The sequence below is a fragment of the Pelodiscus sinensis genome, chromosome 24 (assembly GCF_052426305.1).
Source record: "Pelodiscus sinensis isolate ZL-2025 chromosome 24, ASM5242630v1, whole genome shotgun sequence".
Taxonomy (NCBI): Eukaryota; Metazoa; Chordata; order Testudines; family Trionychidae; genus Pelodiscus; species Pelodiscus sinensis.
The window spans coordinates 17,399,491-17,425,068 of NC_143075.1; the positions used below are offsets into that span (position 1 = coordinate 17,399,491).

At 46.6% G+C, this 25,578-nt stretch overlaps 1 protein-coding gene across 1 annotated transcript in view; it reads right to left on the reverse strand.

The window, feature by feature from the left end:
* Positions 1-23,953, reverse strand: part of LOC102445742 (arylacetamide deacetylase-like 4) — a 38,318-nt gene extending 14,365 nt beyond the window's left edge. The window contains exons 1-3 of the mRNA XM_089773098.1: positions 23,777-23,953; positions 15,587-15,803; positions 13,013-13,076 (exon numbers count right to left, since the gene is read on the reverse strand). Of these exons, the coding sequence (XP_089629224.1) occupies positions 13,013-13,076; positions 15,587-15,803; positions 23,777-23,932 (437 nt within the window). The 5' untranslated portion in view covers positions 23,933-23,953. The remainder of the gene's footprint in view (positions 1-13,012; positions 13,077-15,586; positions 15,804-23,776) is intronic.
* Positions 23,954-25,578: the final 1,625 nt, after the last annotated feature.

The window sequence follows — 25,578 nt, forward strand, 5'->3', positions numbered from 1 at the left end:
AGCGGCGGGCCCATGCGCTGCAGCTTTACCTTGCCCCCAGCTTTGCACACCTCCTGCCATCATCGGTCACTGTATCCCTCCCATCACTGATGGACCAGCGGCTGGGAAACATGGATCTGGCCAGCAGCAGGACCTGCCAGTACTAATGAGGGGGAGACAGATTATGGGACATCTGCAGGAGGATTTAAATAAGAGCCTATCCCTTTAAAAATGGGACGTCTGTGGCTACTAGTGCTGCTACTCCTTGCTGTTGATTGGGAAGGTTGATTGGGAGGGGTCAGCTGTTCTACCAGTACCTGAACCAGACCAGTCAAGGATCATGAGCTAACCTTGTCCCACCCCAGTTGGGCCCTAGGTACATGCCTAGGTGGACTCTACCTTCATCAGGCCTTGGAGAAGAATCAGTGGCAACAGTAGATGATGAAGACATTGAGGCTTTGCCAAAGAAAAAAAGTGAAAAGGCTTTGTCAGCTGAAGGCCAGGGGAGGTTGTGGGGCTCAGCATGAGCAGCATCTTCTGCAAAAAAAAAAAAAAAAAAACCAAGGCAAGGGCTAACATTTGCTTTTGCCGAGGCTGTTAGTCATGGCGGATACAACGACATTTCAAGACATATTGCTAAGGAGAAACAAGCGTGTTGTGCCAAGGCTGCAAAGCAGTCCAAATCTTTGGTAGCTTGTTTTCCATCTGCTGGGTCAAAAATGAGTGTGAGTGTAACCAAAGCTGAAGTTTTATTTATAGGGTTACTTCTGGAGCATAATGTTCCTCTTGCTAGCAGTGATCATCAGAGAAATGTTCCTAGACTCCAGAATTACTGAGCGCTGTGTGTGCACTTTCTCAAACATGATCCATATTATATCAGGGACTCTCTCACCAAAAGTACTTAAAAGTGGGCAACATTTGATTGGAAGTCTACAAACAGTATTTTGACATTGGATGCTAGTTTGAACAAGTTTGAAAGTATTTTCCAATCTTGGTTGTGTATGAACATCCAGAAATTGGCCTTGGAGTTACTGAGATCTTAGATATGGTTTCTTGCACATCAAATACATCTCCAGGAATGTAACCAACACTGTGTTGACAAATTGAAATGACTGTGTTGTGTATTCAGTGCACAATGCTGGCAAAAATGCAGGACAAACACAATATATTGTCTCCAATTAAAATGAAGCAAATAACAAACTAAGGACTACGTTGTCTCTGCTATCCCATGTACTGGATGGCACAGCACATGTTGGAATCATTACAGATGAATGCTAAGCATTCAATCATTAATATTTACTACCACTTTCAGAGAAGTGTCAAGAGAGTGGCATCACTGAATGAATACATTGCATTTTGCAATGCCACTGTGAAGAAAATTGTGTTGAATATGAAAATGCACTGCCTGAGAAATCTATTGAATGGACTTCGGTTACTTGATGGAAAAGACTGAAAATGAAATTGGTTATTCTCCTTCCACTGTACATGTGGTGCACCCACATACTGCACTTGGACCATGGCTAGAAACATTGCTTCAAATTACCCTGTGGCCAATAAAAGGTTGTCACTTAACATGGTCCTGCAGTGACATCTGGTGGCTGCATCTGGTGAATTCCAAAAGTTCAGGGAACTTCCTAGATATCCTACTGTTGGTGAAATTTGGAAACACCATAAGTGAGCAATAAGGGACAGAGAGAGCCCCTGGCAACTGGTTACACAGAGCCAGCAGCTTCAACCACCTGTGCGATTGTCTACAGGTGAAATCTGCAAAATCTTCTACAGACCGGGGTCTTTTGGAACCAATTGTCCTTCCCTTTACTAAAGATTTCAAGGATATAAAAAGAGAAAACTGGGTCCAAATACCTTTGAATTCCTTCTTACCCCTGAGAGTATGACAAGCTCAGGTCCCATGCAGTATCATCAATGCTTCCCTCATGGTTTTATTCTTCTTTCTTTTCAGAGCCGTGTTTTCTTTTAATTGACTAGCTCATCCGTTTCTAGAGGTTTCTTTACTGAAAAGAACAAAGTGGTAGCTGTGCAGCATAGGAAACATCTGGACCTGCATGGATGGGAAGGACAGCCTCAACTTGTGACCTAAGCTTGGCAATCTATACGTCCAGCATCGACTTTAGAGATCCACTGGATTCAATGGCTCATTTCCTGGTTTATGTGGCAACCAGATCACCATTCTTAACCCACTGGCTGAATCCAGAGCCAAAGTTTTGACATACTAGAATACTAGAATTCTAGAAGGTTTGAGAAACTAGAATTCTAAAATACTAGAGCAAAAAGGGACTTCGAGAGGTCATCTAGTCCAGTCCCCTGCCTTCACAGCAGGACCAAGCACCTCCTTCTAGATCATCCCCGATAGATGTCAGCTTAACCTCCTCTTAAATAACTCCAGTGTTGGTCAGAGCACCACATTTCCCAGCTCTGTTTCGGCTAACCTAATCTGACCCCTGAGCTTCCACACTATTGATAAAGCACAGAGCTCCCTGCGTCATTCAGGGTTGATCTAGTTTGGTGCTGAGGTTCTGGAACTGTAGATGCGACACCGAAGTATCTGTATCAGCCTGCTTCGGTGTCAGCTTTTCAGCACCATCCACTCTTGTGAGCTGCAAATGGCTAAGTCAAGTGTCAAAGTTCAGGCACCTTAGATTTTCTTAGCAGCCTAGTACTGAGGATGTTGCACCCCAGGTTCAGTGGAATGGCATACAGATGGGTCTCTGTCAGACGTAGAGGATTCAGACATTGTCTGACGTATCAAGGTTGTCATCCTGTTGCTGAGAAACTGGCCCAATTTGCTCTGTTTGGAGATGGCACCAGAGTCCCCTGATCCTCCAGAGTCTGCGTTGGCACCTCTAAAAATTCTGGGACAGGGATCCAGGTTTATTGTACCAAACACTTAGTCCATGTGAAAACTACACAAATGTGTTGTCTGTTGATGGCTCACTCCAGGATAAATGACTGAGGAGCATTGCATTTTGGGACTCACTCCCCGCCTCCCACCCCCCATCCCCCTGCCCAAGACTTGAACACAAATCTAGATAGTCTTTAAGCTGTACTTTCCCTACTTTGGTTTGTGTCACTTTCCTCTTGTGGTGTATTGTGTTGAGTATCTGGTCACCATTAACCTGTGATTATTTCAGTTCACAGGGTCAAGTTCTCTGCTCCCACATCAATCAGTAGAGACTTTGCCCTGTCGTGTGTAGGAATAAAGCTTCAACTGGTATAAAGCACAGCAATCCATCAGGTTTGCAGTGCAAATAAGCTGTCATGAATGCGTTGGCCTCTCTGGAGCTCCGTTCTTTGTTGTAGCTCCCGGTGTATTCAGAGTTGAGTCAAGGTCTCCGTCAGAATATTCAAAGACCTGGCCCATAGCAGTGACCAATGAGGTCACCTTTCTCCATAATCATGACCGTCTCTAAAATCTACAATGGATGGTTACAGTACAACAGTTGACCTACACTGGGAGGCTCATAAATGCAGAAATTGGACCTAAAACTAATATAGAAACTAGTCTATAGAAGTTGCTTCCGTAAGACATCAGAATGGTTGCAGTCTTCACCCCCTTCAGAACTAAAGGAGCAAAACTCTTTTTTTAACAAATGTGGCTTTCCCTCAGCCATTTCTTTAAACAAACACCCACACACAAAGCATTCACTCACTAGCGGGGGGGGCATCAAAGAACAAAAACCTATAAATGAATCAAGCTTTTTCTCCTGCAGAGTAGGAAGGAAAAGAGAGTGAGGTTGTTTTTGCTAGTTTTGGAAGGTGCTTGGATCCTACAGCAATAGGAAACATAACTTTTTAGATAGATAGCTCTTCAGTTTAAATACATTAAACAGGTGGAAGCAACTTCTTTTCATCTCTAAGAACTAATGCTGAGATGGTTCCATATCACTTTGACTCATATCCCAGATACCTTTGGGTATGTCTACACTACCCCGCTAGTTCGAACTAGCGGGGTAATGTAGGCATACCGCACTTACAAATGAAGCCCGGGATTTGAATTTCCCGGGCTTCATTTGCATAAGCGAGGAGCCGCCATTTTTAAAACCCCACTGGTTCGAACCCCGTGCAGCGCGGCTACACGGGGCTCGAACTAGGTAGTTCGGACTAGGATTCCTATTCCGAACTACCGGTACACCTCGTGGAAATTCAAATCCCGGGCTTCATTTGCAAGTGCGGTATGCCTACATTACCCTCCTAGTTCGAACTAGGAGGGTAGTGTAGACATACCCTTTGACTCCAACCAAAGGGAAATCCTTGTTTCAAATCAGGTAAATTTGCCAGATCAGATGATATAGACAACAGCCAATGAAAGATGTTGAACTTCAGAAACTCAGCAACCCCAGGGTTGGTTTCTGATTGAAAGAGATCATAATGAACTGTCCACATCATCAATAAGAGAAAGCAAGCAAAATATCTACTGTTGACATCAATCATGAATAAGACAACTCAATTTCACTTTGCTGAGAAGAATGGAGTCAGGCAACTGACTTTGATTTGATTTTCCCAGCACTAAGACTTCATAATTGTCTCAACAATTAAATCAATTTAGGCATGGTATTAAAAATTCCCTCCCTCTTGTTCTCCTAGATGTGCTTATAAGGCTCTGAAAATGTATACTAGTCATATTCTATGTAGAATCATAGGGTTGAAAGAGACCTCAGGAGGTCATGAAGTCCAACCCCCTGCTCAAAGCAGGACCAATCCCAACTAAATCATCCCAGCCAAGGCTTTGTCAAGCCAGACCTAAAAAACTGTAGGGATGGAGATTCCATCACCTCTGTAGGAAACCCATTCCAGTGCTTCCCCCTTCCCCCAGTGAAATAGTTTTTCTTAATATCCAACCTAGACCTCCCACACTGCAACTTTAAACTTTGCTCCTCGTTCTGTCATCTGTCACCACTGAAAGAAGTTTAATTCCAGCCTCTTTAGATCCACCCCTTTCAGATAGTTGAAGGCTGCTATCAAATCCACCCTCACACTTCTGGAGACTAAATAAGCCCAAATCCCTCAGCCGCTCCTCGTAGGTCATGTGCTCCAGCCCCCTAATCATTTTTGTTGCCTACCACTGGACTCTTTCACATCCTGTGAACACGTCCACATCTTTAATCGGAGGGGACGGGTGGCAGCAGAACTGGACGCAGTACTCCAGTTGCGGCCTCACCAGTGCTGAATAAAGAGGAATAATCACTGAATCTGAACACAGGTATTAATTAGAAATGGAGGAAATTTGCATACTGGATCTTTTAGGCTGTGTCTAGACTGGCCAGTTTTTCCGGAAAATCAGTCGCTTTTCCGGAAAAACTTGCCAGCTGTCTACACTGGCCGCTTGAATTTCCGCAAAAGCACTGACATCCTACTGTAAGAAATCAGTGCTTTTTGCGGAAATACTATGCTGCTCCCGTTCGGGCAAAAGTCTTTTTCCAAAAGACTTTTGCGCAAAAGGGCCAGTGTAGACAGCAGAGATTTATTTTCCGCAAAAAAGCCCCGATCGCGAAAATGGCGATCGGGGCTTTTTTGCGGAGAAGCGTGTCTAGATTGGCCACGGACGCTTTTCCGCAAAAAGTGCTTTTGCGGAAAAGCGTCCTGCCAATCTAGACGCGCTTTTCCGAAAATGCTTTTAACAGCAAACTTTTCCGTTAAAAGCATTTCCGCAAAATCATGCCAGTATAGACGTAGCCTTTTTGTTTTATTTTTCTTTGACATTGTAACCTTCTATCTTTTTATACCCTATCATTACAGTATATCGGGGTTGCTTAGTGTTCTGTATGAATTCTTATAAGCAGTCTTGCAAGACAACAAAGACTTCTCTCTTTCCTCTGGTAGCAGGAATATTGAATCAATGCCTTTTAATAGAGAGTAAGAGCCCACTGTACATTCATATTGTAAAAAGATGGATCCTTCCCTAAAGCGCTCACTATGCTAAGCAATTTGGGGTCATTAGAATCTCAGCAATTAAATGTAATAATCCGTGTGTCAATAGTTTTGTTTAACTGATACTTATTGAGTCAACAAAACTGCAGCAATCACTGTGAGATGCTAGCCTCCAGGAATTGTGTCCACATGCCTTCTGACATAACACATGCAAACCTGCTCTCTAATTTGCACTGTAAGAGTCTGGTCTAAAATTAGAACAATCTGGGGCCTAGGATTCATAGATTCTATTCCCAGTTTAAAAGGAAGAAGAGCTCTGTCTTAGAAGAGGACAACTGGATTTAACCCTCGTATTGCAGAGAGAGAAGTTCCTGTGATGTGAGAGCGAAACCACGAGTCTTGCCCATATTTTCCCCTCTCACCATGAGGGTGAGAATAAAACCCAGGAGTCACAATACCCAAGAGTCTTTGCTTTAACCCTTTGACCACACTCCCCATCCCTTTTCCTGAGGGCAGGAGGAGGTGTGTGTGTGGGGGGGGGGGGGCAGTATGCTTTTGGAAAATTTGGACAGCTAAACATAGTGAAATTTCATCACAGCTGTTCCTCTGCCTCCTTCCTTTCCAAAGAAGGAGGACAGAGGAAAAAAAATTCTCCTCAACCTTCGAGCATAGGGCAAGTGTGACAGGATGCACCGGCCCCGCACTGTACATCAGCCTGTGGGCGGGGCCCAGCTGGCTGAGCGCGCCCCTCCCCCACAGCCTTGCTGGGCATGCTCCCTGGTCAGCAGCCCTATAAAAACCCCTGAGACATCTCACTCAAGGCTAACAGCCAAAGGGGAAGGACCTGCAGAGCCAGCTACAGAGTCAGAGGAGCCCACGCAGCCTGAACCGACGCCGCAGCTGCTACGGCCCCAGCAGCAACTGCCACCACCACCACAGCAAGGAGATAGGCAGGGGCAGCTCGTCCATATAGGCGAACTAGGTGTCGCTTAGGGAGCCAAGTTCAATGGGGCACCAAATGGTGGCGCAATATCATTGAGGGGTTTGGAGGTGGGGGGTGCCGATTGCATGGTTTTCCTAGGGTGCCAGTTGCTGGCAGCTAGTCTAGGGCCACCCCTGGAGATAGGAACCCCGGGGCGGGGAATGGCAGTCCCCAAGTGCCATCGGCAGGTTGAAGGGAGAAACCGCTTGCTGAGCAGGCAGTGGACTGAGCCACTGACAATAAGGCCCTGGACTGGGACCCGGTGGAGTAGGAGGGCCTGGGTCCCCCTCCCTCCCTCTGCAGCGCTCTGGAGCAGAGAAAGGTCCAAAAGTCTAAGAACTATGCCGCAGGGCCATATTTACCCCAAGAGGGGGAGCCTTATAAAAACTGTGTCGCAGGGCCAGATTGACAGAGACAGAGGGGCGGCGGTTATGCAGATGTCAGCCGTTGAGCCAGGTGGACCCTGACAGGCGGACTCGCAGGGGAGTATAACAGAGAGACCCCCGACGGAGGGGCCACCACCGCAACAGTAAGACACAATTGGTTTAAATTGCTGCAAGGGAAGTTTAATTTGGAGATTAGGAAAAATTTGCCCAGGAAAGCTGTCATCACTGGAGATTTCTACGAGCAGATTAAACAGACATCTGTCTAGATAATACTTACTGCTGTCATGAATGCAGAGGACTAGGGCTGATGACCTCTCGAGGTCCCTTTCAGTCCTACAAGTCTATGAGGATCAGCTCAAGTGCACTGGTAAGGTCAGCGGGGGCTGCTCTCCCATCGATACCGGCTACTCTTCTCATCCTCAATAGGAGACCACTCGGAGATTGATTTATCCCATTTAAGCAGGCACAATAACCCGATGGCCAGTGGATCGATCGCTGCAGCGTTGATCTCTGAGTGAAGTGGAGGTGTGACAGACCGGGCCGGGTCTGGGCACAGCTGAGGGCGTCCGCTCAAGGCAAATTGCTCAAATTCGGGTCTCCTTACAGCCCCCAGACTGGTGACCTTTCCAAACAGGCCTCAAACCAGTCCCACAGAGCACTTCAGCTGCCTGCCTGAAGCCTCACGAGCAAAACCCCTCCGACACCCCAGCAATATCCGTGCCCCAGATGGCCCCGGGCCTCATACACAGGTGAGGGATCTTAAAACCCAATCTCACCTACCCCGAACAAGTTCTGTCCGGTCCCAAAAAACCAGCCACAGATCCCAGGCCAATTTACTCTCTGGATCTTTCCCACAAATCACGCTGAGCCAATCCTTTAGAATCTACAATCTAAAGGTTTAATACTACAAGAAAGAAAAGCATGAGAGTAAGGTTGTTAAAGAATCATACATTACATGCATCGAATCTCCCAGTTCTCGATGCAGGTTCTAGCAGAGATGTTATAGCTGCTGGTTTAAAAATCCTTGTTGTACATCCTATGGCAGGATGGGTCCACAGTTCTTCCCGACTCGTGATTCCCTGCGAGGCCGCATCTGGGGTCAGCAGCAGATCTGAAGACCACATGGAGTTGGCCACATGGCCTACTTATACCCCCTCCTGACTTCTTCCAAGCTGGAGAAAGTCACCTGACCAGTGGCCAGGTGTGTCTTTGGCCTTCAGAGGCCCATTGTTCCCTGGAGCTTTGCTCATTAACATCCCTAGCCCATTACTCAAGCAAATTCAGAGAGACTTCCAGTCTCCATACAGCGGCAAGGAGTCCTGTGGCACCTTAGGGTATGTCTACACTACAAAGTTAATTCAAACTAATGGAGCGCTTAGTTCGACGTAGGTAAACCTCATTTTACGAGGATTAAGCCTAGTTCGAACTAGCTAGTTCAAATTAAGGGGTGTGTAGCCCCTTAATTCAAACTAGTGGGAGGCTAGCCCTCCCCAGCTTTCCCTGGTGGCCACTCTGGCCAACACCAGGGAAACTCTATTGCCCCCCTCCCGGCCCCGGACCCCTTAAAGGGGCACGGGCTGGCTATGGTGCCCGTGCCAGGTGCAAGCCTGCCAGCACCCAGCTAGTAGACCCTGCACCTGGCACGGCTCGAGCCACCCACCCGATGCCCCCCAGCCATCTCCCCCCTCCCCAGGCTGGCGGCTCCCGGGAGCTTGCCCGGGACCGCAAGAGGCGGGCACCCACCTGGGCTAGTGTGGACATCGTGGACCTCATCCACGACCTCCGCACTAGGCACAGAAAAGTGGCCGTCTAGGGCAAGAGAGCTGCCAGCCTGGCCACCCAGGAGCAGGCTGAACCAACAAGGGGGGATGCTATTTTAGATTTGGTTTTGGTGAGTAGCGAGGACCTCATAGATGAAATGATTGTAGGAGACAACCTTGGCTCGAGTGATCATGAGCTAATTCAGTTTAAATTAAATGGAAGGATAAACGAAAATAAATCTGAGACTAGGGTTTTTGATTTCAAAAGGGCTAACTTTAGTAAATTAAGGAAATTTGTTAGGGAAGTTGATTGGACTAAAGAAATTATGGATCTTAAAGTGGAGGAGGCCTGGAATTATTTTAAGTTAAAGTTGCAGAAGCTGTCAGAAGCCTGTATCCCTAGAAAAGGGAAAAAATTTATAGGCAGGTGTGTTAGACCAAGCTAGATGAGCAAGCATCTTAGAGAGGTAATTAAGAAAAAGCAGAAAGCATATAAGGAGTGGAAAATGGGAGGGATTAGTAAAGAAAGCTACCTTATTGAGGTTAGAGCATGTAGGAATAAAGTGAGAAAGGCTAAAAGTCAGGTAGAGTTGGACCTTGCAAAGGGAATTAAAACCAATAGCAAAAGGTTTTATAGCCATATAAATAGGAAAAAAATAAAAAAAGAAGAAGTAGGACCACTAATTACTAAGGATGGAGTGGAGGTTAAGGATAATCTAGGAATGGCCCAATATTTGAACAAATACTTTGCTTCAGTCTTTAATGAGGCTAATGAAGAGCTTAGGGATAATAGTAAGTTAACAAATGGGACTGAGGATAAGGAGGTAGATATTACCATATCCGAGGTGAAAGCCAAACTTGAACAGCTTAATGGGAGTAAATCGGGGGGCCCAGATGGTCTTCATCCAAGAATATTAAAGGAACTGGCACATGAACTTGCAAGTCCATTAGCAAACATTTTTAATAAATCTCTAAACTCAGGGGTTGTACCATTTGACTGGAGAATTGCTAATATAGTTCTGATTTTTAAGAAAGGGAAAAAAAGCGACCCGGATAACTATAGGCCTGTTAGTTTGACATCTGTAGTATGTAAGATCCTGGAAAAAATTTTGAAAGAGAAAATAGTTAGACACATTGAGGCTAATGGCAATTGGGACAAATTACAACATGGTTTTACAAAAGGTAGATCATGCCAAACCAATCTGATCTCCTTTTTTGAGAAAGTAACAGATTTTTTAAAGGAAATGCAGTGGATCTAATCTACCTCGACTTTAGTAAGGCATTTGATACAGTACCACATGGGGAATTATTGGTTAAATTGGAAAAGATAGGGATTAATATGAAAGTTGAGAGGTGGATAAGCAACTGGTTAAAGGGGAGACTACAGTGGGTCATACTGAAAGGTGAACTGTCATGTTGGAGGAAGGTTACTAGCGGAGTTCCTCAGGGATCAGTTTTGGGGCCAATTTTATTTAATCTTTTTATTGCTGATCTTGGCACCAAAAGTGGAAGTGTCCTAATAAAATTTGCAGATGACACAAAGTTGGGAGCTATTGCCAATTCAGAAAAGGATCGGGATATCATACAGGAAGATCTGGATGATCTTGTAAATTGGAGTGATAGCAATAGGATGAAATTTAATAGTGAGAAGTGTAAGGTTATGCATTTAGGGATTAATAACAAGCATTTTAGTTATAAGCTGGGGACACATCAGTTGGAAGTAACAGAGGAGGAGAAGGACCTCGGAGTCCTGGTTGATTATAGAATGACTATGAGCCGCCATTGTGACATGGCCGTGAAAAAGGCTAATACGATCTTGGGATGTATTAGGCGAGGTATTTCCAGTAAGGATAAGGAGGTGTTAGTGCCATTATACAAGGCATTGGTGAGACCCCATTTGGAATACTGTGTGCAGTTCTGGTCTCCCATGTTTAAGAAGGATGAATTCAAACTGGAACAGGTACAAAGAAGGGCCACTGGGATGATCCGAGGAATGGAGGGCCTGTCTTATGAAAGGAGACTCAAGGAGCTTGGCTTGTTTACTTTAACCAAAAGAAGGCTGAGGGGGGACATGATTGCACTTTTTAAATATATTAGAGGGATAAATACCAGGGAGGGAGAGGAATTATTTAAGTTTAATACCAATGTGGACACAAGAACAAATGGATATAAGCTGGCTAGTAGGAAGTTTAGACTTGAGATTAGACGAAGGTTTCTAACCATTAGAGGAGTGAGGTTCTGGAACGGCCTTCCAAGGGAAGTAGTGGGGGCAAAAGATCTATCTGGTTTCAAGATTAAACTAGATGGGTTTATGAAGGGGATGGTTTGATGAGATAACAGGATCTTGGTATCTAGTTGACCATTCATTATCAGTGGGAAATAGGTCAATTGAGGGATGATAGGAGTTACTATAGAGAACTTTCTGGGGGTCTGGCTGATGAGTCTTGCCCACATGCTCAGGGTTTAGCTGATCGCCATATTTGGGGTCGGGAAGGAATTTTCCTCCAGGGTAGATTGGCAGAGGCCCTGGAGGTTTTTCTCCTTCCTCTGTAGCATGGGGTATAGATCACAGCTGGAGGATTCTCTGCATCTTGGGGTCTTCAAAGTATTTGAGGGCTTCAATATCTGAGATATAGGTGAGAGGATTATTCTAGGAGGGGTGGGTGAGATTTTGTGGCCTGCACTGTGCAGGGGGTCAGACTAGATGATCATAATGGTCCCTTCTGACCTTGGAGTCAGAAGGAAATATCAAATGCACATCTCCAAAATGGGGCGCATTTGGCTAGGTGGTGGTAACACTACAAAGGCTGGATGTTATAGTGGCTCACAGATTGAATGAGAATCCACAACATGATGCAGTTGTGAAAAAGCCTAACATCATTCTGGACTGTTGTATGTAAGATAAGGAAAGTGATTGTCCTGCACTACTCTGCCCTGGAGAGGTCTCTCTTGGAGTAGTGAGTCCAATTCTGGGCACCACACCTGAGGAAAGATGTTGACAAATTGGAGAGAATCCAGAGAAAAGCAACCAAAACGATAAATGGTGTAGAAAATAGGAACCGGTGACAGGTTAAGAAAACTAGTCAAGTTGAGACCTGAGAGAATAAGACTAGGAAGGGGACCTGGTAAGTCTTCAGATGTGTTTGGGATTGTTATAAACAAGATGGCAAGCAACTGTTCTGTGTCCACTGAAAGTATGATAAGACACAATGGGTGGAATTTGCACCAAGGTAGACTTAGGTAAATTGAGTTGAGACCCCTGGTGTCAACTAAGGGCCAGTGCCAGTCTTCAAATTGTCCTCGTGGGCCAGAGGGCATCCCTCTCTGGCTGGGCTCTAGGGAGCGGGGAGGAAGGTGTCTCCACACATTCCCCACCCCACTCATGTGTCTTCCAGCCCTGCCTGCTGGCCCATGAGATCCCCCATCCATGCGTCCTCTAGCACCGCCTGTTGTATCTGAGGGATTTAACTGGTGCCACCTTCGGTAGCGCAGCGGGGCTAGAGCAGCTAAGAACAAATTGGCCAAACATCTGTCAGGGATGGTCTTGGTTCACTTAGCCCACCCTCCAGGCAGAGTGACTTTTCAAGGCCTCTTCTAGTCCTACATTTCTATGATTCTATTATTCTGTACCTAATGCACAGCCATCCTAAGGGCGGAGCTGGCTGTGCCATGACAAGTGAAAGTAAGGTATGTCCAGTCCCCTTCCTCTGACATTAGAGGGGTTGGGATTTGACCCAATATCTATACAAATGACGCTATTCGTTAAAATATCTGAAGGCTGTTTTCTGTGTTTGCTCTGTCCTTCTAGGCTCTAGAACAGACTTATCGCTGGTCTTCTCCGAAGAACTCAACAAGAGGGCAGAGTAGAGAATGCAGCTCTATCAGTCAAAAAGTTGCTTGTGTTGAGCCACTTTCTGAAAGAGCAGACGGCTGTAGGGGGGCGTGTCATAGACATATTGCTGGTCACCGACTCATTGTAAATGGTTCCCACATAATGCATCTGAAATAAGAGCACTTACCCAACACACACAACCACTGAGTCACTTTCACAGGCAATAAATTGGCAGACTCTTTCATACATTCCTGCAACACAGAAATTCTCAATGGAGTTGTATTAATGTCTTCAGCATATTCGGTTCTGTATCCTCGCAAATTAGAAAATTCAGATTGGTGTTACTTTTTGATGAGGGACTCATAATTCAATCTGAGGATTCAGGTGGCTTACGTGACTTAGAATCTTACCCATCCCTGGTTTACTAATGCAAGAAAAATCTTAGGGCTTGTCCCCGCTACGCTGGGGATCAACGCTATAGCGATCAACGTAATACTTTGCAGAGGATTATGGGAGGGACTTGAATTTTCCTAAGCCGGGGAAATGTGATATCTTCTTTCACACGGAGAGGGAACTGCCTCAAACCTCACCCTTTTCTATTGCAAGAGCAAGATGCATTTTTAAACCTTGTCTCTACCAGTATAAACACACAGCCAGTGCATAAATAAAATAATGATTATCTTAATTTTTTTAAATTGCTCATGCAGCTTTTCTCCTAAGGGCAGGAAGACTCACACATGACAGATCCCAGTAACATTGTGTAATACACTGATGAAAGGTACTTAGATTGCTACAGCAAAAGATTAAAAACAGAACAGAACACAGTAAAAATGAAGAATGGGAGGGGAAAGGAAACTTACAAGGGAAAGAGTAGAGAGGCACGCTGTAAATGAGTCAATGAGTGTGGAATATAGAATGAATGATGAGGCAGAAAGGAAAGCGATGCATGAGTGAAATGGTAACTGGAATGGTAAGGTAAAGATATAGAAAGAGAAAGAGAAAAAGGGAGTGCAAGAGATTGATTTTTAAACCTGAGTTCAGGCCCTCATGTGTTCCACATATGGAAAACAAATGAGAAGGAACATTGGGAGCCACTTCCATGAAGTTGTCCAGGTTGAATCTCTCTAGTCCAACACCCTCAGGACCTGACTGGCACCGAACCAGAGAATTTACCAAACCACAGGAGGCCAATATTGTCTAGCAGCATTACTAGCACTTTCATTGCTTACTGGGCTCTTAGAAGACATTTAGGGGTAAATAAGAGCTAAAGAACAGCACAGAACACTGAGAGCCAGGACTGATGGCTGTAAACAAACTTTATGAGATCACGGGAAACTTGGCCACATCCATGATAAGTGGACACCCAGCTAACTAAAATCATGCTGGATCATGGATGTTGCCGGACCAGAGGGTACCAGATTAGAGAGGTTCAACATGTACAAAGTATCTTTTCCAACACTAAGGGTATGTCTAGACTACATGGATCCGTCGACTTCATTTACATCAAAATGGCCACTGCGCTGCGCTGTGCCGATTAGCTGTTTGGCGGCACAGCGTGATAGTCTGGACGCGCCACGGTCGGCAAGAGAAGCCCTTGTCGACCGCTCCGTTATGCCTCGTGAAAAGAGGTTTACTGGAGCAGTCGACAAAGGCTTCCCTTGTCAACCACGGCGTGTCCAGACTACCGTGCTGTGCCGCCAGACAGCTGATTGGCACCGCACAGTGGCCATTTTGATGTAAATGAAGCGGCGATTATTTAAATCGCTGCTTCATTTTCTTATGTCTAGTCAACTCATCTACATGGCTCTGTCAACAGAGCCATGTAGTCTAGACATACCCTAAAGGTGGTGTTCAGAATAAACCAGGCCATTATTCCAGAAGCCATAAGATCTTAACACAGATTTTAGGAAAAGTCTTCGCTGTCTATTTGCCAGGAACAAAAGAGAGATGGTGGAATAGTGCAAATTGGATATTGGAATGGAAGATTGTGCAACTGAGATGCACCTTTCAGGATCTGGGCAGCTTTGCTAGCCAAATCCTTTGAGGCACCACCTGCTACAGTGTTTAAAACTTGCACCAAGGACGCATATAATAACAAAATGGACTGCCCTTGCCAAAGGAGTTATTATAGTTCATAGGAATAATAGACTTCTAGTAAGGAAAGTTGTAAAGCGACTAGCTGTTTTAATACCTCCTTTTGCAGACATTACTACTTCTGATTAAATACATGGTGGCAGGGGCAGAGTTTCAATTGAGTGGCTGAACTGAAAAAGCCAAAAAATATTGGTTTTGTTTTTTTAATGATTAGGGGGCTTTGTTTAGCTTTTGGGTATCTTTATCCTTTTTGTATTATTTAAATATAGCTAAATTTCTAATCAAAACTGTTTCAAAACCAAAGGTCTAAACAATTCGTTTATAAACCATTGGAACAAAAGTTGACTTAAAAACCCACCTTTTTGGCAGAAACTATTCATTAAATTCACCAAGCCTCCAATTTTCCTGTGTCCAGTATCACCAATTAAAGGGAAAATTTGTGTATGGTCAGAGAACAGAAATCCAAGGATAAGTACAAATTTCCACAGAAGGAAAGACTTAGCAGCAAAATACCAGCTAGCCAAATTAAAAATATGCAACATTTAAGTTTAGTCGTTTTTAAATAAATAGTGGCAGTAGTTCTTAATCATTTAAGAAATATCATAATAGAAAGAACTAGATAATGCTTCATATTTATCATATGTCTTAGTTTCTTTAAATTTCTTACTAATGCTTCCAATCTGGCCAATGCCTCCGTGTAAGTAAAGGACTCCTGTCCTTAAGCCAGCAGATGGCATTTTTGGCTGGTAAACCCTTACTGACACATTGGCAAACTCCAAGTCCTTGATGAAGAGCTTAGTATTCTTCCATGGCGGTATTCCATACAAGAAGGTCCTGATGAGGTAAACCTCCTTGCAGATGCCCAGTTTCTCAAAAATCCTTCCCTGTTTATAGTAAGGAAGAGACCAAAAATTAGTGTACCGTTTCCTGTCAGTGTGCCTCAACTCTACCCTGGAGGATGAATGGGAAATTGCCTGCATAACTAATTCAAACTTCAGTGCCGGTGGGGTGGCGACCTAAAGAGCCCATTGTAAGGCCAACCTGGTCACTTCTTCATTCTGAAGTAGATTCAGATGACCAACTTGTTTTGTATTTGCTATCAATTATCCTTGAGTTCATTGCAACTTTTTGATTACTGGCTTTGAGTTTGTTACCAACAGCAAAGTTGAGTCATGACTGTTCAGGAACCCAAGATAGCCAGTTTAGAACTAGCTGCAGTCATGCCTTGTGAAAACCATAGGAGCAACAATATGATCGAGACAAGAGGGGAGTTTTCTAACGTTGTGTTAGATAACTTCAGGCTCATCAAGGCTAATCACAGCTCAAATTTCTACATACATTAGAAAAAACCCTACCTCACATTGCTCTGCAGGGCCCCAGATGCCTACCTCACAAGTGAGTGTTTTTCCTGGCCCAGATCTTGTTCTGGTTCTCAATGATGCTTGATTAACCCAGCAGGTTGCACAGGTAGCAAGTAATACCTGTGGTTCTGGACTGGTCTAACTCTTTGCATCCTGGGTGTATTTGACCCCCATCTAGCCTGATTGTCCTAATCTGCTCCTACTCAAGGTGGTGCTGCTGGGATTTTTGCTGGCAATGCAACTGGTGACAATCTTTGAGATTATTAAACACCCTTCCTTACTCCTCTCTGAGTTTTGGGGGGGGTGCTCTTTCTGCGGTCATCAGATTTTTTGTGGGGGTAAGTAGATAACCCAGTGTCACCTTTTTGTCAATTTTGTCACTGTAAACGCTGACCCACTATAACGCAGCCTGTAATGGAGTCACATTCACCACTCATAAGCATCCCCTGGCTCAGTGCATGTGTCTGCTACTCGCCGCTCCTATTTGTGGTTGCTCTTTGCTGACTCAGTCCCCTGGTCGAGTCACACACAGTCTACGTTACATAAAAACATAGCAAACCCCTTCCAGGGTACCAATCCAACAAGAACCTCTGTCAGTGTCCTCAGTACCATCTCTCTCAAGCTGTGCCAGCTCTGGCAGAGAGCAGTGCCTCAGGGCTTCCTCCCTGGCAACGTCTTCTCCCTCTTAGGCCTTTCCAGCCACAGATCCCAAGCTGGGCTGCTGTAGTTCAGTGTTAGGGTTACCAGGTGGCTTCAAACAAAATACCAGACACACTTGATCTCAGATGTGGGGCAGGGAGGGGGAGGGGAAAGCAGCTGATGGGAAGTAGGGCTGGCGGGGGGGGATTGGGGCAGCAGGGCTGGCCGGGGAAGATCATGGGAGGGGACCAGCCAGCAGGAAGCAGGTCTGGCAGGGAGGGGATTGGGGGGAGCGGAGCTGACCAGGGGGAGATCAGGAGGAGGAGAGGGGGAGAACCAGCCAGCGGGAAGCAGGGATGGTCAGGGGGAGCGGGGCTGGCCAGGGGAGATTGGGGGGGGCACCGACTGACAGGAAGCAGGGCTGTCCAGCAGGGGGCTGGGGGAAGCGGGGCTGGCTGGGCGGAGAGTGGGGGGAGAGAATCAGCCGGCGGGGAGTGGGACTGACCCGGGCGCATGCAGATCCCGGGGCGCTGCCCATCCCGCCGAAGCACGAGCAAGTCGGGCCCCAGGGATTCCCTCCCACCCTGGCCCCACCCCCGCCCCCACCCCCACCACCCGCTTGTGTAGTTGTGTACTGCCTGGCTGGTAGACATGCTCACACAGCGTGAGTGTGTCTATCAGCCAAGCAGTTCGCAACTACGTACTGACACACCTAATAATAAAAAAAGTACCTAATTAGAAAATACCGAACATTTTATACGTCTGGTATTTTCTTCATTTTTTCCCAGACAGAACCCTCAAATACCGGACTGTCCAGTTCAAAACCAGACACCTGGCAACCCTATCAGTGTTACCTTCGGGGGGGGGGGGGCTCAGTCAATTCCCACTGTAGCTAATGTGGGTCTAGGGCAGGGATGGGGAACGTTTTTTGGGTCAGGGGGCCACTGACCCACAGGAAAATCAGTCGGGGGCCGCACACAAGTGAGAAGCCAAAAAAAAAACCCAACCCTCACTGAGATGACCCCCAACTGAGAAGGAAAAAGACACTCCCCACATTTCCCTCACACACCAGAGCCTCCAGAGGGTCAGACTAGTAGGTTTTGGGCACTCCAGCCCTGTGGAGGGGTTGTGAGGCGGGGAGCCCCAAGCTCCAAGGGCTGAATCCAGGCAAGCCAGGAGCCGCATGCAGCCCCTGGGCCTTCGGTTCCCCACCTTGGTCTAGGGGGCCCCAGGCCCACCCACTACTCCAGTTAAAATATATCCATACTCCATATCATTGACTTTTCCCCCGGAGCTGACCTGGAAAGCCACAAAATCTGCAACTGCTTGGCAATGAAGTGACTCTGGCATTAGAAGAGGGACATCAGTATTGGAAGAAGGGGAAACAAACCTGATTTACTTCTAACAGTGTGTTAAGGGCTGTAGTCACAAAGCCTTTTACGCTTTGGGTATGTCTAGACTACATGGCTCCGTCGATGGAGCCATGTCAACCAGTTTACCCAGCATAGGTAAAGAAGCGGGCATTTAAATAATCCCCGCTTTGTTAAAATAAACATGGCCACCATGCTGTGCCGAAGATCAGCTGATCCGGCACAGCGTGGCAGTCTAGACGTAGATCTGTCGGCTGGGGAAGCCTTTGCCGACCGATCCCTTATGCCTCATGAAACCAGGTTTACAGGATCGGTCGGCAAAGGCTTCCCAGCCAACAGATCTGCCTGTAGACTGCCGCGCTGTGCCGGATCAGCTGATCGTCGGCACAGCGTGGTGGCCATGTTTTTTTTAATGAAGTGGGGATTATTTAAATCCCCGCTTCTTTGCTTATGCCGGGTAAACTAGATTACATGGCTCCATCAATGGAGCCATGTAGTCTAGACATACCCTTTAACAACAACTTTATTAAACCAACAAGCTCATGAAGGTATTTAGTGTCAGAGGGGTAGCCGTGTTACTCTGAATCTGCAAAAGCGGCGAGGAGTCCTGTGGCACCTTATAGACTAACTGAAGTGTAGGAGCATAAGCTTTCGTGGGCAAAGACCCACTTCGTCAGATGCATCTGACGAAGTGGGTCTTTGCCCATGAAAGCTTATGCTCCTACACTTCAGTTAGTCTATAAGGTGCCACAGGACTCCTCGCCGCTTATGAAGGTATTTGTATACGTAAATAGACAGTGTGCTTTAAATTAACTCCCCACCTGCACAATTCACATCTCATAACAAAACAACAATAGCAAAGAAGTAAAACACAGAGCTACCTTCCAATTTGTTCCATCTACTTCTCCGCTTGCTAATATATAATTTGTCACTACCATACTTAGCTGTAACCCACAAGGATGCCAGCCTCTGAGTCTGAAATGTTGCAATCCGTGTAACACAGAGATTCCAGAGAAAAGCTATAATCAATTCTCAAAGCATGATCTAAAATATTGATAACTGTTTGCAAACGGCCTGTCTTCATCAATATATTCCTAAATTAGTAACTCATGAGCTTGGCATTGTTTTGAATGTCTCATCTGTGCAACACCTTTTCAAAAAACACGTGCAATATGCCGGTGTAGCTCAGAGCAGCAATCTCATTGTTGCCAATATGTATGTCAATGGGAGGTGTATTCTCAGATTTCCTAAGATTAGCAAGGTAGCATTATTAAGTGGAGTAACAAGTCAACTGTGACTTCATTTCACACATTTGTCTTGCTCAAGGATTCCTCCCACAATCAACACAAATGGTGTAGCATGCAATCGACAGTAGATGCTCAAGCTGAAAAACAATGAAAAACAGATCCCCCTGGCAGCAAGCAGTATTGAAGGTGTCATTAAGGATGTAAACAGGAAACCGTTTAAACGGTTCACCAATAAGCATCAGTATAAAGTGATACTGCAGAGCCCTCAGTGAAATCAGCTCCCTGGAAGTGAGGCTGGCAGCCCGGAGCCAACTTTATCCTGCAGAGCTTGCAGCCTGTGTAACCGCTAGGATTTTTAACAGTTACATGGTGTGGCGAGGCAGGGTGCCGAGGTGACCCCTCCGTAGGGCCGCGCAGGGCCGCTGTCCCACCCCCTAGATGTCCCTCACCCAAGTTCCCAGTCCCTTGTGCTCCCCAAACACCCGGTGTCCTGCCCCGAGTCCGGCAGTATCGGTCCACCACTCGGTGTGGTTCACTGGCGTCTGCGCCGGCGAGGAAGGGTAGGGGGGCTCGGGCCTGCCCTCACTCCGAGCCCCGACCCAGGGCCCTAAGGTCTGGGGGACGCCGCCCCCAGCCCTGGTTGGTGGGGGAGAGGATCCAGTACCCTGCCCTGGGTCGCTTCCTCCCTCCCTCGAGGTGTCGCCGTGGCGGCGGGGTCTCTCGGATCTCCGCAGCCGGGGTCCGACGAGCCTCTGCCTGGCCTCCCTCCATCTGGTCGCTCTCCTCCCTTCACTCCGGCGGCCGCGCTCCTTTTGAGCGTCCCGCCGAGATGACGTCTCCTGCCGCGGGGCGGGGCCACCTCCCCGGCCAGGTGGAGTCATCCCGCCGGGCGCCGGCGCAGTCCGGGGTGGTGGGGCTGCGGGGGCGTCCTGTCTATCCGCCCCAGCCGAGGTCGCGGCGCGACTGGGCGCCGCTCGTGGGCGTCCGTCCTCGGCCCCGCCGGCGGTGGAGCAAGCCGCACAGGGCAAAAGCCAGCACGGTGCCGCCGCTTCTTCCCAGCACGCTGGGGACGGCGCTTGGTTCATGCGGGGCTCGGGAGCTGCCCCGTCACACATGGTTGCATTTAAAGCCGATTTTTTACATCCCTAGTTTGCATCCCTGGGGAGGAGGTGTTAGGGTCAGTGTACCCTGTAAGCTGAGCACTTGGGCAGCTGCCCAGGAGATATTCAAATGCCTCCCACTGACACAGCATGGTAGTGTACATCTGCACATGCCTTGGTGCACATAACAATATTTATTCCACACATGCGTGGAAAATAATTAGAACATTGTTTATGGTTGAGCTTTGTAGTTTGTGGTGTACATTAGCTCTAATGGTAAGATGTATATCTGTGGGTGAAAGATAGAGAATATGTACTCTTAGGTCATTTAACTTTTTATTTCCTTGCTTTTTGTAGAACCAGAGATTAGAATTGAAAGAGACCTCAGGAGGTCATCTCGTCCAATCCCCTGCTCAAAGCAGGACCAACCCCAACTAAATCATCCCAGCTGAACTTTGTCAAGCCTCGCCTTAAAAACCTCTAAGAATAGAAATTTCACCACCTCCCCAGGTGCGTCACCATTCTCCTGGGCCGTGTCCACACTCAGGGGTTCTTTCGAAAAAAGTACCCTTTTTTCGAAAGAACTTCCCCTGCATCCAGACTCAAGCCGCGTTCTTTCGAAATTATTTCGAAAGAACGCGGCTTTTCTTTCGATGGCGGTAAACCTCGTTTCACGAGGAAGAACGCCTTCCTTCGAAAGTTCCTCTTTCGAAGGAAGGTGTTCTTCAATGTAAAGAGGCCGTCTTCGAAAGAGAGCATCCAGACTCGCTGGGTGCTCTCTTTCGAAAAAGCGGATTTCATCTATCGAAAGATCCGCCTGCAGTCTAGACGCGATCTTTCGAAAGAGGCTCTTTCGAAAGATGCTTTCGAAAGAGCCTCTTTCGAAAGAAGCCTGCAGTCTAGACACAGCCCTAGTGAAATAGTTTTTCCTAATATCCAACCTAGACCTCTCCCATTGCTTGTGTGGTTTGGGTCTTTGTTAAGGCATGTGTGGGTGGCAACCTCTGCTCTTTCACACACACAGAAGAGGTTGTGTACAAATTTCCTAGGTTTTTGAAATGTCAAGCTGTTGATGCCATGCTTGCATATTAGGGGGAGTAGGTAGGACTCAGAGTTTCGGGGATAGTGGTAGATAGGGGAGTAGAAGTTGGATGGTGCTACGGGCAGCGGCCTAGAAAAGGATTAAGAAAGGAGAGGTGTGTGCATGTAGACCATCTAATTGTGTTGAGGGAGGGGGCAGAGCTGTCCTGGCATGGCTAAGGATCCTTCTCACTGAGTTACAGACCCAGAGTCCCCCTCCCCCACTCCATACATTCCCCTCCACTGATCCGCATCCCTCTTCTTACCAGGGGTATCCAGTTGTTGCCTGGGCAGCACATGGCTGTAGAGGGACTGTGGTGGGAGTTATGCAGCTGTAAGGAGACCTGGAAGAGGGGCAGGGCTGAGGAAAAGGCTGAGCAGAAGTTGCTCATGGCAGGGGAAGCCCATGCAAACTCTTAGCCCTGTTGAGCTCGTGTTTTTTCTCCAGACTAATGGTTCCCAAACATTAATCTGATGTTTCCATCCATCACTGGAACCACATGCTTCCCATCCCATGTGACCCTGCTGCACCTGGACCAACTGCAACAGGGGGAACAATACAGGGAATATTTTAAAGAATATTTTCAAAATTAGAAAGTGGCTAGTCTGAGAGATGGGAACGAGCGAAGTCTGGTGCTTTTGAGAGCTGTGTCCCTTAGCTTAGAAAGGGTCAGAAAAAGGTGAGGCTCCCCAAGACAAATTTCTTAAACAGACTGTTAAAAATTAATTTTAGGGCCCGTCTGCACTTCAGGCTAACCGTGTGATTCCCAGAACCTGGAGATGTCCTCTTGCTAGCTCTCCTAGAGCAAATGCACTAAAACTACAGAGGCTAGGCTAGCCAGCCCAAGAACGGGCCAAAGGTAGGTACCCATCTTGTAGCTGGTGCCTCTGCCTCTCTGTTCTCTCTGTAGCATGCTCGCTAGAGATCTAGAGCGTATCTTGTCTCCTCCGCTGGGAATCCGGCTCCCCAGCTTGAAGTGTCGATTTACCCTGGGGTTATGAACTAATTAAGGATTCCTCCCCTCAGAAAACTCAATGCTGACTCAGATTACGGGCTGTGAATCTGGCAAAGATCCCCTGTATTTTTCACACGCTCTCACCCCAAAAGAGGTGTTTGAATCCCAGCTTCAAAAACCCAACATAAGCCCAACTGTGGAGTCACAGCCAGTGGCGTGGGAATATTTTTAAGAGCGGGGGTGCTGACATACCCCTGTCCCCGCCCCCACCAGCCCTAGTGTGGGGAGCCAGCTGGGACCAGAGGCACAGGGCTGGCAGCAGAGCTCCCCCCTATACCCCGGTGCCCAGGGCTGGCAGCTAGGACCCCAGGCCCAGAGCCAGCAGCAGAGCCCCAAGTGTGTGGGGCAGCAACTGGATACCCAGGCTCAGGGTGGCAGCAGAACCCCTGGAGTGCAGGGCAGCAGCTGGGTCCCCAGGCGAGGGCTGGTAGCAGAGCCTCCAGCATGGAGGAAGGCAGCCAGGACCCTGGGTACTAGGCCAGGATCCTGGGAGTGCTGCAGTACCACACATACTTCTAGTTCCCGCACTTATGGTCATAGCCAGAAACTCCCTACAGCTTTTCAGGAGAACGCTCATAGTAGCAGGATTCAGACCATGCCGAGATGCTAAGCTGATGTAAATTTCAATCATGCCTCATTTTAATACCTCTCTCTCTCTCTCTCTCTCTCTCTTACACACACACCTTCCTTCCAAACTTAAGAACTGCAGGTTAAGCCTCCCCTCCTTGAACTTTTTCCACTGTATTTACATAAGCAACACGTTTCACAGCACTACCCAGCGCTTCTACTTAGCATAGAGTTTATTTCTCTTTATGCTATTTTAGAAAGGCTTTTGCCTAAACACCTATTAACTCATTCTCCCTTGCAACTGTCCAGGAGTGATGTTGCATGGTGCTTTCTTCTCTGTACCGCCAAGAACTAATCCCGTTGACAAGGACACTTGTGCCAGCTCTTTATAATATATTTAAACATTGACTCTTACAAAATTCACCTCTGTCTCTGGAAACCCAACTCAAACCTGATTTTCAAACAAAGTTCACTCACCAGACCAAATACCAAGTTCACGATGTAATGAACAATGTACAGCTTTATGGGCTGATCCACTCCTTGAGGGATTTCAGCTTTTGGATGTTCATAGTAAAATGCCAATGCCACCAACGAGAGAAAAGCAACGATACAAATTCCTAATGCAAATTCCATTTCACGGTGCTGGGAAGAACGGAACTAGGAACCGACTGTTCTTTTGCAGCTGTGTCACCACATCTAAAATCTCCAGTCGTGTTGTTAAAAAATCCCTCCACACCCCATCCTCCTACTCCTGGAAATACTCACAGGTACATGAAGATCTGACTGCACAGGAAGTAATAATTAACAAAGGGGGAGGCTTGCATAAACGACTGTTTCATATTTGTGAATACAATGGCAACACACTCTATCTGTGTGTTTTCATACCCTGCTCATCATTATGGGCTTTGTGACAAGATACATTAGTTCTAACAAGAGACCTGAGATTTCTCTTCTCTCTCATATTGAAGTAGTAGGATGTGTCAGGACATCATGTCATGGATCTTGCATTTCTGCTCCTCTCTTCACACTCCCAGTCTGGGCAGCTTGCAGTCTGATCGATTTCTTATATGTTTTGCAACAATTTTATGGGAAAGCCAAGACCTGTTCTGTTTTCCTCAGATACAATTAAGCTTCTGTTATTCTCCCACTCCCACTGGAAGTTGTTGTATAGCTGCCTTCAAGAGCCCTCACTATGGTTATGTCTAGACTACATCCCTCTGGCACCAGAGGGATGTTAATTAGACATACTGAAATTGCTAATGAAACGGGGATTTAAATATCAATGAGGTTTACAGGATCGGTTGGAAAAGGCTTTCCTTGTCTAGACTGCCACGTTTTGCCAGCAAATTGCCATGTCGGCAAAAAGCAGAAGCCATTTTTATTCTAATGAAGCGTGGGATATTTAAATCCCTGCTTCATTAGCAATTTTGGTATGTCTAATTTACATCCCTCTGTCGCCAGTGGGATGTAGTCTAGACATACCCTATGAGCTACCTCCTTAACCGTTTTCTCTTCTCCATTTGTGCAACCAGACCCTACTCCACCAAGGATGCCAAACACTGCCAAGCATTTGCCAACGTCTCCCACCAATTTCTCTTCATCTTCTTCCATGCTGCCCAATTCACATGAAACACTGTTTTTTAAGCTTCTGGCCTTAAATCTCCTCCCTGACAACCACATCTGCTGTGGTGCCCATAAGTAATGATCCAGCTGTTGTTGGCTATATCTAGTGACATTTGGAGGTACTTCACTCATCCTTTTAAAATAACACCCCAAAAGGCAGGCAGGCGGGTAGGTAGATAGATATGGATATAGATATACAGCTATTGAAAAGTGTATCTGCTTTCCCACTCCCTCACCCCTATGTACACCTCTTTGTGTGTTGAGACAAGTGAGCTCATTCTCAAGGGGTATGTCTAGACTGGCAAGATTTTGCACAAAAGCGGCTGCTTTTGTGCAAAAACTTGCCAGCTGTCTGCACTGGCCACTTGAATTTGTGCAAGAGCACTGACATTCTAATGTAAGAATTCAGTGCTTCTTGCGCAAATACTTTGACACTCCCGCTCAGGAATAAGCCCTCTTGCACAAGAATACTTGCGCAAGAGGGCCAGTGTAGACAGGCACCTTAATTTTTTGCTAAAATGGCCATTGGAGCTTTCTTGCGCAAAAGTGCATCTATACTGGGCACGGATGCTTTTGCGCAAAAGCACTTTTTGCACAAAAGCCTCCGTGCCAATCTAGATGCTCTTTTGCGGAAAAGCTTTTAATGGAAAAACTTT